Source organism: Belonocnema kinseyi, chromosome 3, assembly GCF_010883055.1.
Source record: "Belonocnema kinseyi isolate 2016_QV_RU_SX_M_011 chromosome 3, B_treatae_v1, whole genome shotgun sequence".
In the NCBI taxonomy this organism is placed as follows: Eukaryota; Metazoa; Arthropoda; class Insecta; order Hymenoptera; family Cynipidae; genus Belonocnema; species Belonocnema kinseyi.
Window position 1 is genome coordinate 85,963,030 of NC_046659.1, and position 13,452 is coordinate 85,976,481.

Consider the following 13,452-nt stretch of genomic DNA (forward strand, 5'->3'; position numbering starts at 1 on the left):
CCCCCCCCCCCCTCGTGGAGCCCCAAAAATACCCCAAAACACAGAAATTGACATTTTGGCCCAAAATTAAGACATAAATGCTCTTTTTTCCCCTTTTTACTATAAATTAGATTTGTTTATCAAGTAGAATGTTTTTAAGTTTTTGTTAACTAATTAACAATTTTTTAAACAATTTTTTTTTGTTTAAACAATTTTCTTTTGCACTCACTCATTGAAAGGTAGATTTTTTATGCTTGATTGGACAATTGGGCATTTTTACCAATAATGATCTTTGCTTCAAGCACTTAGTATTTGTTTGAACAATTAATTATTATTATTTAATTGTAACTTTCTCTTAAAAACAGGTATAAAACTCTAGTTAAAAAAAAAATAGTTAGCTTTTCTGCTTATTATTAAACATCTACGTCATTTAGATATTAGTACCTTATTTTGTTATAAATTCTCATTTATTTAAATAAATTTTGTTCATTTAAAAAATTTGTTTCGACAACGAATTTTTGAAATTTCTGTATTTTTTTGCTATTATTGTGGTAATTTTTCATTGTTGAGAGCAAAATTTTTTGTTTTAAATAAATCTATTATATCATCATCGAAATGTTACCTTACCGACAGCAGGCGACCCTCCAGACCATGAAGGTAGAAAATCCACAATATCAATCATGTTAAGAATCTTCAATAACAGAAAATGCTTAACGTCTTAATCAGACTAGATGGAAGATAATAATTTCAAATTAAAATTAAAATTATTTCTTGAAAAAAGATAGAAAGAAAGTGGGATATTTTTTTCAAGAAATAATTTTAATTTTAATTTTAATTTGAAAATATTATCTTTCATCTTGTCTGATTAAGACGTTAAGCATTTTCTGTTATTGAAGATTCTTAATTTGATCGATATTTTGGATTTTCTGCCTTCATGGTTTGGGGGGTTGTCTGCTGTCGGTAAGGTAATATTTCGCTGATTATATAACAGATTCATTAAAAATAATTACTTGTACCATTAAAACCTAGCTAAAAATTGGCGTTATTTTCTTGAATTAAGAGTTCTTATTCTGATTGGAAAAGCACCTGACCGGAAATCAGAAGTTTTGTGGTTCGTTTCTAAATGGAGTGAAGAAGGAGTAGGATCTTTCTTTCAAGAAATAATTTTAATTTTAATTTGAAAATTGTTTGTTTTAATTTGCAGTGACGTTAAGAAAATACAAAGATTTTTATTTCCTATGAGAATACTAACAGCTAATCTGCGGGATCACCATAACCAAACAAAAACTTACTTTGAGCTTTCAGAGGACAAACGAGTGCGTATACGAGAGTGATTTAAAGGAAAAAATTATAAAAATAATTTCAGAACGACAAAATTGAATGTAACTTTTATGGAATGAAGTCTTTCTAAAAAATAAATTGTTCACGATCAACGTAAAACATTGTATGAATAAATATTAGTTATTTAAAGCATTTGTTTGACGTTTAAATACTTAACATTAAGCGATATACTTAATTGAATTCAGAAAAAATCAGATTTTTTAATCACAATTGCCAATAAAATGTTGCATTAATATTTAATAAATTTATTAAACAATACGATAATGGTTTAGACAGCAAAATTTTCTCTTTACAATGACAAATTATCACAATAATTGCAGGAAAACAGAAATTTCATACATTTATTTTTGAAAAAATGGTTTAAACAAACAAAATTTATTTAAACCAATAAGAATTTATTACAAAAAAAGTACTAGTAGCTAAATGACGTAGGTATTTAATAATAAGCAGCAAAGCTAACTAAATTTTAAAAAAACTAGAGCCTTATACCTATTTTTAAGAAAAAGTTACAATTAAATAATAATAAATTATTTAAACAAATACTAAATCCTTGAAACAAAGATCATTATTTCTGAAAATGACCAATTGTCCAATCAAACATAAAAAATCTACTTTTCAGTGAGTGAGGGCAAACAAAAATTATTTAAACAATAATGAATTCTTTAAACAATTGTTAATTAGTTGGCCAATACTTAAAACCATTCCACTTGACAAAGAAAAATAACTTATGGCAAAAAAGGGATAAAAAGAGGATTTATGTATCAATTTTGGGCCAAAATGTCAATTTCTAGTTTTTGGGGCATTTTTGGGGCTCCACAAGGGGAGTGGGAGCATCAAATTTTAAATTAATTGAATGGAAATGATTGATTAGAGACTCCTCGACAAATTCTTAATATCTCTCGCGAGCTAAGTTTAAATTCAGAAACCTTAATCCCATTTTTCCGAAAACCAAAATTTTCCCATGTAAATCTTATGGGATTTTCAGGGTCTTTGCAGCACGTCTTAATATTAACCGATTTGGCTAAAACTTGGAGGGAATTTTTTTTCCGGTAACCTCACAAAATGGGGGGGGGTATGCCCTCTATTCGAAAGTCGGTTTTTTGGACCACTCAACTGTATACATATTTCGAATCGATGGTTTAAAATAATTCAAACTATTTTAATGGCTCCCTACTATGAAAAGTTAAATCTGGAAAAGACGTGAAATGCCTGGAAAAAACCTGGAATTGTCAGAGAATTTTTTTCTAGGATTTGATTAGACACCCTGATTACTATATTATGAGGTCATAAATAATTATTTTAATAATTTAGGTCTTGTGTTGGAGAAAGATATACAGCTATTAATACATTGTTGTGGAAAAGCGATGAAAGGTGAAATGCCAAGTGTAAGATCCAAACTTCTGAACACTTTATGGCAGGTCTTTAAAACCACAGGTAAATAAAAATGTTTAATATTATTTAAGGTAGCCAACAGATCAGAACAAAACTGGAAAGAACCGTTCGTTTTCTTATTTTTACTAGAAAATCTGCATTCTAGAGTGCAGAAATTTAAGCAAATAATATTAAATTCTTACTGAACATTAATTTTTTTTAGGTTTGCCTTTGAATGTCTCTCACTACAATGCCTTACTTTCTGCTTATCTGGAAAACGAGCAAGACTTTTCACCGGCAGAAATTTTATTGGAAATGAGCAATAACAATATTCAACCAGACGAGCTCACATATGAATATTTATTAACGTATTATTGTCGAAACGGAAACATTGAGGAAGCAAACAGAATATTAAACTTCCTGAAGGAAAGTGAAATCCCTGTCAATGAAAATATTTTCAATGCATTAATAATTGGAAATGCAGAAGCAAAGTAAGCACGTTCAGACTTCACATTCTTTTCCCTCTTTCCTTTTTTTTTTTTTTTTTTTTTTTTAATAATTCGTCTTTGTCCTTGGTACAAATTTTGTTCTAGAAAACTTTGTTTTTAGTCGAATTTTGTTATTTTCTACTTAAAAATGCAACTGTTTGGCTAAGAATTAATCTGTTTAAGTTTAGGATTCAACTATTTTGATTAAAATCCGTCTTTTCTGGTTAAAAATAAAAAAAAAACAATTGGTTGAAGATTCGTATATTTTGTTTAGAATTTGTATGTTTTAGTTGAATTAAATTATTTTTTAATTAAACTTAAAGTAATAGATTCATTTTTTGGTTGCGAATTTAATGATTTTTTAAAATTCAAAAATGTTAAAAATTCATCCTTTTTGGCTAAGAATTTAACTGCTTTGTAAAAAATTTCTTCTTTCGTTGTTGAAAATTTAACTATTTTCTAAAAAATTCGTCTTTGAATTGCAAATTTAACTATTTGGTTCAAAGTGCAACTATTTTGATGAAAACTTAATTATTTTCTTAAAAATTCAACTATTTTGTTTAAAAGTCTTCTTTTTTAGTCGAAAAGTCAGCAGTTTTGATCAAAATTCGTCTTTTTCTATTGAAAATTCATCTTTTGCGGTAGAAAATACATCTTTCTTGGCTTAAAATGAACTTTTTTGTTAAAAATTAAATTAGTTGGTTACAAATTAAAGTAGTATAGTGAAAAGTACATCTTTGCACGAGAAATTAACTGTTTTGTTAAACATTCTTTTTTTTGCAAAAATCCGTCCTTTCGCATAAAAAATGTATCTTTTTTGGTAGAAGATTCATTTTACTTGTTTGAAAATTAACTTTTCTGTTAAAAATACAATTAGTTTGTTAAAAATTGAACTATTTACATGAGAATTTAATTTTTGGTTGAAAATGAAGCTGTTTTAGTAAAGAAATCTTTTTTGGTTAAAAAATCATCTGTTTTTCTGGATAGAACATTTGTTCATTTCTATGTGAATTTATTTTTTTTAGGTTCAAAATTCAACAATTTTGTTGAAAAGTTTTTTTTTTAATTAGTTGAAATTGTTACAAATTATTCAAAAGTTTAACTATTTTCTTGAAAATGTAATATTTTGTTGAAAATTCAACTACTTTGTTCAAATATGTTTGGGTTTAAAAATCAACTATTTTCTAAAACATTCGACTTTTTATCGTGAAAGCTCAACACTTTAGTTCGAAATTCACCTTTTTCGGTGAAAATTAATATTTTTAGCTTAAAATTGAAAATTTTGTTTAAGTGGCTGCTGAACCGGGAAATTACCGGGAAAATCTTTCACTTACATTTTTTCATTTTGGATGATAACTTTTAAGATTAAATTCTTAAATTAAATAATTTTAAAGTACAGTTCTAAAAACTTAAAAAATAAAAAATTAGTATTGTTTTGAGATTAAAAAGTGAATAATAATTGATTTTACAAGACGATTCAGAATCAGTTCAGAATTTAAGAATTTCCAGATTTTAGCGTAAAAATTAAATTGTTTCAATTGGAAAGTCTTAGTAGTTAAACAAATTTAAACGCCCGATTGAATCTTTATACACTATTTTCAATTTTAAAATAAAATCCAAACAACGTATTCATAATTAAAAGCTTTTATTAAAGTTAAAATATTGATTTACTCTAAAATTTGTTAATTTAAAGTTGGACATTTTTAATTAAGAAAACTAACAATTGATTAATATTTAGAAATATTTGATGGTCCATGTAAAATCAGTAATTATAAATAAAATATTCAAAAATAAATAAAAAACTAAATTTTAAACGTTAACATTTTAATCGTTCTATTTGAGAAACTTATTGACGAGTAAAATTCTTGAATTTTGATGTATAATAAATACTAAACACCTATAATTCTTAGAAAAAATTCGAGTCAGTTAAAGTAGTATAAAGTAGGTCTGAAAAGATTCAAAGTTATTAAAAAATTTGAAATGATTTTAAATAATGTATACAAAGTGTCTACGTAAACTGACAAAATATAGATATTCGTACCGAAATTTGAGCGTAAATAGCCAACGGCCTAGTTTTAAAAAAATATAGATTTTTGCTGATTTGGAACAAAAAATTTAGAAGATTTTTTACGAATTATCAAAGGCTTCAAATAAAAAACATTTTTTTAAGATTCCTATGAAAATTTAAAATATTTTTATTATGAAAAATAAAATGTAAGAGAATATATTCAGAAAATTTTCAAAAATTGTTAAAAATGAACCTGAAAGATTTTAAAGAACAATTCGAATCATTTCAAAAGATGTTTAGAATTTCTGAAAATATTTCAAAAATAATTGAATTTTTGAATACTACCATTTAAAATGAAAGTATTTTAACTTTATTTAAGAGGTGTTTGGTTTATAACAAAAATTCAATCATTCAATTTTTAATATTATTAGCTTGAAATTGCTTAAAATGATATGCAGTTTTTATTACTTCAAATGGAAAATTGCTTAGCTTTAGAGTTCGAATTTTTTAATTTCATTGATGGTGAAAAATGTTTGCGAACCCGGAAATGACCGAGAATTTGTTTATGTGATTAAAACCGTCACCTTGAATATCTTTCGATTTGAAATCTTCTTAATCTAAAAGATTCCATATTGAATTCAATATAGAACCTAAATTCCCTCTTCTAAGAGCATTATGGTCTGTGATGAAAAAATTTTTTTTACCAGTGACATAAATGGTGCCCTTAATATTTTGAGTATTATGAAAGGAATGGGATGCCGACCCACGTCGAAAACCTATGCATCTCTATTGACAGCTTATGCAAAAAAAGGAGACATAGAAAATATCCTAAAAACGCTTGAGAATTGCGAGCATAAGGATATAATTATTTTAGACAAATACAAGATGGACATTATTTATCATTTAGTTCGCAATGGTCACAAAGAACACATCGCTGAGGTTATAACTTAATAGTAAATTCTTAACAATTTCTTCTTTATAAATAAATTTTCACACCTTCATTTTTTTATGCACAGATGTTGTCTACATTATCACGTGACACTTCATTTCACATGGAAAATAAGAATTTAATATCGAGGTTGATGCAAATTAGAGAAGTAGATGTTGCCATTAAAGTATTACTAGCGTCAAAAAAAGCGGGTATACCTGAAAATCAACTTAATGCAGCTGCACAACCTTTCGCAAGAAATATCACTAAACTTGATTGGGTAAGGTTAAATATGTATACCTAGTTTATCGTAGGTTTTAATTTTTAATTAACTTGATTACTGTTTCTTTTCAGCCCGAAGAAAAGATAATTGAATCTTTCAATTTACTTGAAAGCGAGGGATTTAATATGTACGAAGATGCACTGTATCATTGCTTGGACGAGAAAATAATCATTTACACTGTTCCTTTGCTCAGAGCATGGAGTAAACTGGGATTTCAAGTACGAGAACCTCTCTTTTGGCCTCTTCTTGCAAATTATGGCTCAGGAAATGTTCAGGGTTCGTTAATCGTATTTATTTATTTATTTATAATTAATACAATAACTACAGAATTTGATCAAGCTCATCTGGATCTTATGGTTTAGGTGTCCTTGAAACCCTGCAGTTGATGAAAAACGAGTTTGCAGTCAAGCCCTCACTCGAAACTTTGACTCGTTTTGTTTTGCCTTTTATTAAAACTTCTAATCCGCGCGATATCATGGACACTTTAATACGAGATTGTCAAATTCCGGCTGAGCTTACCGTAAACGCTGTTTTGTACCACGATCTTTCCAAAAACAAAATTGACAGTGCTCTTATAAGTGGTAAGTAGTTTTACTAACATCAGTATAGGGCATAAAACCGGGGAAAGGACGGGAATTTTATTTACCGGGGAAAAGCCGGGTAATGTATTTAAAAATAAAAAGAAAAAACATTTAATTATGAGTTGGAACAGGGGATTTCAAAGGAATTGTCAGGGAAATTTTATATACCTCGAGAAACCTGGAAATGTTAGGGATTATTTTCAAATGTCAAGGCATTTTTTCGAGAATATGCTTATATTTTTAAAAATTTTTTAATATAAAATTAAATAACATTGTTTCTTCTTTTGTAAAAGTAGCCTTATATTACTGGATTGAACTATTCTGTTGAAAATTTGTTTTTTTGATTTAAAAATTTTAATATTTTGGTAGAAATTTATTTATATGGATTCAAATTAATATTATTATTTTTTGTTTTGTTTGAAAATTGATATTTTCTGTTCGAGAATTGAACCGTTTTGAAGAAAATTCGTTTTTTTGATTTCAAAATACAACAATTTGGTTGAAAATCCAACTTTTTTGGTATGAAATTCAATTATTTGGCTGGAAATGAACTTTTTTGTTAAAAACTCAAATTTTTTGGTTGAAAATTCAAGTGTTTTGTAAAAACTTTGCCGTTTTAGATTAAAAATTTAACAATTTGGCTTACATTTTTTCTCTTTCTTGCCTAAAAAATCTTTCTTGGTAGAAAATTAACCTTGTTTGTTGAATGTTCCTATTTAGTTTGGAAATTCACCTGTTTTAGTACAGGTTTGATCTTTTTTAGTTATAAACGCATCGGTTTGGCTAAAAAGTAATCTGTTCTGTTTAAGAATTCAACTATTGTGTTGAAAACTCACTTTTTCTGGTTGAAGATTCATAGTTTTAGTTGAAAATTCACCTCTTTTATTAAAAGATGAATTATTTTGATGGAAATTCGTATCTTTTTGTATGAAAATTAATTTTTTATACTGAAAATTTAATTATTCTACATTTGGTTGAAAATTTATATTTTTAAATGAAAATTTAAATGTTCGCTTAAAAATTTGTGCATTTTGTTTAAACTTCAATATTTTGCTTTAAAAGTCAACAGTTTGATTGAAATTTCTTCTCTCTCTTAATTAAAAAATCTTTTTTAGTTAAAAATTCGTATTTTTTGGTGGAATTAGCTCTTTTTTAAGTTAAAATTAAGATATTCTTTTCTTCAAGATTATTCCAAATTAAACTACCTGGTTGAAAGGAACTACTTTGTAAAACATCAATTTTCTTTTGTTTAAATTTTCATTTTAATCGAAAATTTGTCACTTTGGTTGAAAATTGAACTATTTTCTTGAAAATTCACTTTTTTGTTATTGTTAAAAACCTTCTTTAAATGAAAATGCAGGTTTTTTTTAAATTTAACCATTTCTGTTGATGATTCATCGTGGTAGTTCAAAATTCATCACTTTGGTTACAAATTTAAGCATTTTCTTGAAAATTCTTTTTTAGCTTCGCTGATAAATAATTTGAAAATGTTTCTTCTTTAAAAATTCGTATTTTTTGGTTGAATTCAACTGCTTTGTTCAAAGTTAAGATCTTTATTTGAAGATTGATGTATTTTGTTTAAAATTCAACTATTTCTGTTGTAAATTCATCATATTAGTTGAAAAATTAACTATTATTCAAATTATTCAAATTGATGGACTTTTGGGGAAAATTCAAAAAAATAGTTGAATTTTCAAACAAAAATATGAATAATAGGTTGATGAATCTTCAAGCAAAAAATGAATTTTTAACCCAAAAGAAAATTCAACAACAAAAATTAATATTCAAGAATGAAAGAAAAACGAATTTTCAATAAGAAAATCCATCATATTAGTAGAAAATTGAACTATTTTGTTGAAAGTTTTGTTTTACCTTGGTTGATAATTAACTTTTTTATCTGAAAATTTAACTGAATTTTAAGTATAAAAAGATCAAATAAACATTTCTTTAATTATTATTCAACTTCGTGGACTTTGCGACAAATTCAAGAAATTATTAATTATTTTATTAGTATTTTTGTTTTAAGAATTTTTTGAATTAAACATATTAATTGAATCAAAGTTACTTTTTCCAGTGAAAAAACATTTATTTAATTTGACATATTAATAATACTATATTTACACATTTGTAAATTTAAAATGACTGAAAAAAAAAACATTTTTTATAATAAACTCGTGAAATTGTTCACATGCTTCAACTGGATTGTTACAAAATTGCAAAATACTGGAACGGCTGCGTACTATGAAAAATTATACCTGGAAAAAACCTGGAATTGTCAGGGAATTTTTTCCAGGTTTTAAATAAATACCCTGTTATAGGTCTGGCTTTGAACAGGGAAGTTTTTTAAATTGTGATAATTTTGATTTAGATCAGGGAATTTTCAAAAAGATATATAATTCTGAATTATACCTGGATTTAAAAAAGAATGTGAACATGTGAATTTAAAAAATTGATTTAAAAAAGTATGTTAAAGAATTCCAACTTTTTTCCCTGTTTTCAAGAAAAAATGCAAACTGAATTAATAAAGCCATAATAATAATTAATAAAGTTAATAAAAATTAACTAAATCCAATTTTCATTGAAAGCTAATTATTTTTAGTTGCAAATCCTACTATTATATTATTATTTCACAATTCATCTCTTTTGGTTAAAAATTCTGCTTGTTTAAAGATTGACACTATTCGTTAAAATTTATCGTTTTTAGATGAAAATTTATGTATTTTGTTGTAAATTCGTCTTTTGGGTACAAAAGTAACTTGGTTAATTAAAATTATATCTGCTTGGTTAAAAGTTGAATTACTTTGTTAAACATTAATTTTATTAGTTGAAGAATGAAGATCCATTTCTTTGTTTTGATATTTAAAATATTTGGTTGAAAATCCGTTTTATTTTGGTTGAAAATCAACTTTTCCAACCAAAATTTTAACTATTCCGTTTTTGATTAAAGTCGTTTTCATTTTGAAATACGACTTTTTTGAAAATCGATATTTTTGGGTTAAAAATTCACTAGTTTGGTTATCATTTTTTTCTCTCGACTGTTAAAAAATCTTTCCTGGTTGAAAATTAATCTCTTTTGGCAGAAATTTGATTTTTTTCTTATTAAAATGCAACTGTATGGCTAAAAATTAATGTGTTGTGGTTTGGAGATCAACTATTTTATTGAAAATCCGTCATATTTTCATTGAATTTAACTGTTTTGTATTTTAAATAAAAATATTTTTTGGTTTGAATATGAATTATTACAATTTTCGTGGAGAAACCATCTTTTTATTTAAATTCATATTTTCCAAGTTTAAATATCAACTATTATATTCTTCTTTGTGAATTTTAGTTGAAAATTTAATTATTTCGTTAAAAATTTAATTATTTTGTTGAATATTTGTCTTTTTTGGATAGAAAGTTAATCCTTTGGGATTGAAAATTTAACATTCTTCTGAAAAATATGTTTTTGTTTGAGTTTTAATCTTTTTTTATAATTTTAAAAACATTTTAAAATTAAAACTGATTAAAAACACTTGTTGACAATTCAACTATTTGGTTAAAAATTAATTTTTGTACCTCTAAAATTCAATTATCTGTTTACAAATTTAACTGTTTTGTTGAAAATTGAATTTTTTTTAAGTCATCTTTTTTGTTCGAAAATTCAACGGCTGTGTTGAAAATTAAATATTTTTTCATTAAAAATGTATCTCCTTGGATTGAAAATTTGAAAGTTCAACTGTCTTTAAAAAAAATCGTTTTTTTTTTGGCTTGATGATACGACTATTTGGTTAAAAATGTCATTATTTGTGGTTGTAAATGTTTTTTGGAAATTCAACCATTTATTAAAAATTCGTCTTTGCAGGTTGAAAATTAAATTATTTTAATTCATCTCTTTTGGTAGAAAAATCAATTTTATGTAATTCTGAATTGGATCAGGGCATGTTTAAAAAAAAACTGTAATTCAGACCTGGAACAAGGAGTTTTCCAAAAGAATTATAATTCTGACTTGGAGGGGAACATTTTCAATAAGAATTATAATAATTTTGACTTGAAATAGTGAATTGTCCCAAAGGATTAAATTTTTGACTTGGAATGAGGAATTTGCGAAAAGAATAATGTTTCTGATTGGAAACAGCGGATTTTTTAAAAATAACTATAACTCTTACATGGGACAGGGGATTAAAATTCCAAGTTAGGATTTTGAAATTTGAAAAATTTTAAATACAAATTTACCAGGAGTAAACCGGGAATTAAAAATCATCCGCTTCTGGTAGGCACTTTCTTATTTTCGCATTTGCTCTTACATTTACCTGTGCCTAACATTCAATATGTTCTTTTTAGCTAAACATTCAGCAGGATATAATATTAATTATAACACAAGACTGCTGTATCCACTTCTTGAAAATGCGCTGAAAAAGACCGATGATTTAACTTCTTATAATTTGATAAAGTCGATTATTCAAGGAAAGAATACAACTGGAGAAAGAAGAGAATCCGGAGACAGACAACAAGGATATTTTATACTTCCCACTTTGAGAACTATAAATCTTGGATTCAAACTTAAAGAGTTTTCTGAAAAAGGAGATTTAAAAGCTGCTCAAAATTGTATACAGGAGTTGAAGCGTTATAATCGCTGCAAGTTATCTATAGATAAATTGCTCAGCTACTTCGACCTGCTTGTGAAAAATGACAAACTTGAAGGTGAGTTTTCTGATAGTTTGCTGATAATAAGTTACAATTTTTCCAAGTGATTACAATAATTGAAAATTTAATATCAAACATTTTTAGATGCTTTGCAGCTTCTTGAAGATTTTGCGCCAGAGGAAATGTGTACAATTCGGTATAACAAAGAGACTCGAGATCAGTGTACGTCTTCATTAAGTTCGATGGCAGAAAAAGGCATAGTCGAGGGAGTCAATAAGTTGTATGATTTTTTGTCCAAAAAAGATATGGATGCTGCAATGCAACTCACAGAATCATTAGTACAAGTTCACTTAGTTCAGTAAGTTCAAATTAAATTTAAAGTTTCCAATTGAAAAGAGCTAAGATTTATTCCGTACATTCCAAGTATTTATTTCTTATTTTTTAAAAGGAACAATCCGAAAGCTGCAATTGAAGTTGTCAAAAAGATTCAGAAGGATCATGGTTATATTCCTGCGAGAACAAAATTAATGAAAGCACTTATTGAATCTGAAGAAGTGGAATCTCTGCAGTGGCTTACGGATTTCAGTATAAAACATCAAGGAGAAAGTGTAACTTTATTGCCGCTAGCAGTCGCGTTTCTCAAGTGCCAGCGCATACGGCAGTGTAGAAGAATTTTAGAGGTAGATATTTTTCTAAATTTGAAACGAATTTGTCATGATTTATAAACGATTTTAAACTTATATTTTTAATTAGTCTGCAAATTCGCCTCTAAGAGACGATTTAGTGAGAAATTCTGTGAACACATTTTTTGCTGAAGACGATATTTCTTCAGTGAAGGAGTACATTCAAGTTACCAAAGGACTGGTTTCAATAAACCGAAATATTTTATATGACATGCTGCTTGAAAAATACAGTAAGTAAAAAAGAGTTGATGTATTTTTGCGATGGTAGGGTTGCTACAAGATCGAAACCTCGCAAATCCCTGATTAATTTTGCATTATCTCTAACCGTTAAAATTGGGGTCTTTAGGTATAAAAACAACCTTACATAAATAATTGTAATGCAAAAAGAAAATGTGTTACTGAATTTATTTTAAAGATTTTTAGTAACAACAGTCATACATAATTTTATAAGGGGTTATCCGGAAATTATGTAAAACTAATATTCAACAAAATGGATGAAGTTTTAACTAAAAAAGATCAATTTTAAACAAAAAATGGAATAATTATACGTCCAGTTAAAACAAATTATTAAAAAGAAAAGAAAAATATCTTTAAATTAAAGCAAATTAATTTTGAAACCAAAAAGAAAAATTTTCAACCAAAAAAGATTTTTTAGTCATAAAACGAAAAATTTTTTAAAATACTTAAATTTTCATCCTACAAAATACGAGTTTTTAATCAAATTAATGTATTTTCAACTTAAAGAAATAAGTTTGGAAGAAAAAACGGAATAGTTACATTTTAAGGATAAAAATTAGTTTTCACCAAAATAGTTAAATTTTCAACCAAAAAATTCCTTTTCTACTAAAAAAGACAAATTTATACAAAAATAAGTCAGGTTTTAACAAAGAATAGAATAGTTCAATTTTCTGTAAAAAAAATTTTTTCTCTCAAATCAAATGACTTTTTAACAAAATAGTTTAATCTTTTACTTTAAAAATACTTAAATTTTCAACCTAAAAAATACGAGTTTTTAATCAAATTAATATATTTTCAACTTTAAAAAAATGAGTTTTGAAGAAAAACCGGAATTGTTACATTTTAAGGCAAATAAATTAATTTCCACCAAAGTAGTTAAATTTTCAACCAAAAAAATTCATTTTCTACTAAAAAAGACAAATTTAT

At 26.2% G+C, this 13,452-nt stretch overlaps 1 protein-coding gene across 2 annotated transcripts in view; it reads left to right on the top strand.

Annotated features, from left to right (window-relative positions):
• Positions 1 to 13,452, top strand: part of LOC117169450 (leucine-rich PPR motif-containing protein, mitochondrial) — a 33,565-nt gene that overhangs the window by 13,210 nt on the left and 6,903 nt on the right. For both annotated transcript variants that reach the window (XM_033355831.1, XM_033355832.1), the window contains exons 4-13: positions 2,632 to 2,754; positions 2,915 to 3,182; positions 5,895 to 6,126; positions 6,204 to 6,395; positions 6,470 to 6,674; positions 6,761 to 6,979; positions 11,303 to 11,662; positions 11,750 to 11,963; positions 12,054 to 12,285; positions 12,359 to 12,518. In XM_033355831.1, coding sequence (XP_033211722.1) covers positions 2,632 to 2,754; positions 2,915 to 3,182; positions 5,895 to 6,126; positions 6,204 to 6,395; positions 6,470 to 6,674; positions 6,761 to 6,979; positions 11,303 to 11,662; positions 11,750 to 11,963; positions 12,054 to 12,285; positions 12,359 to 12,518 — 2,205 coding nt within the window. The remainder of the gene's footprint in view (positions 1 to 2,631; positions 2,755 to 2,914; positions 3,183 to 5,894; positions 6,127 to 6,203; positions 6,396 to 6,469; positions 6,675 to 6,760; positions 6,980 to 11,302; positions 11,663 to 11,749; positions 11,964 to 12,053; positions 12,286 to 12,358; positions 12,519 to 13,452) is intronic.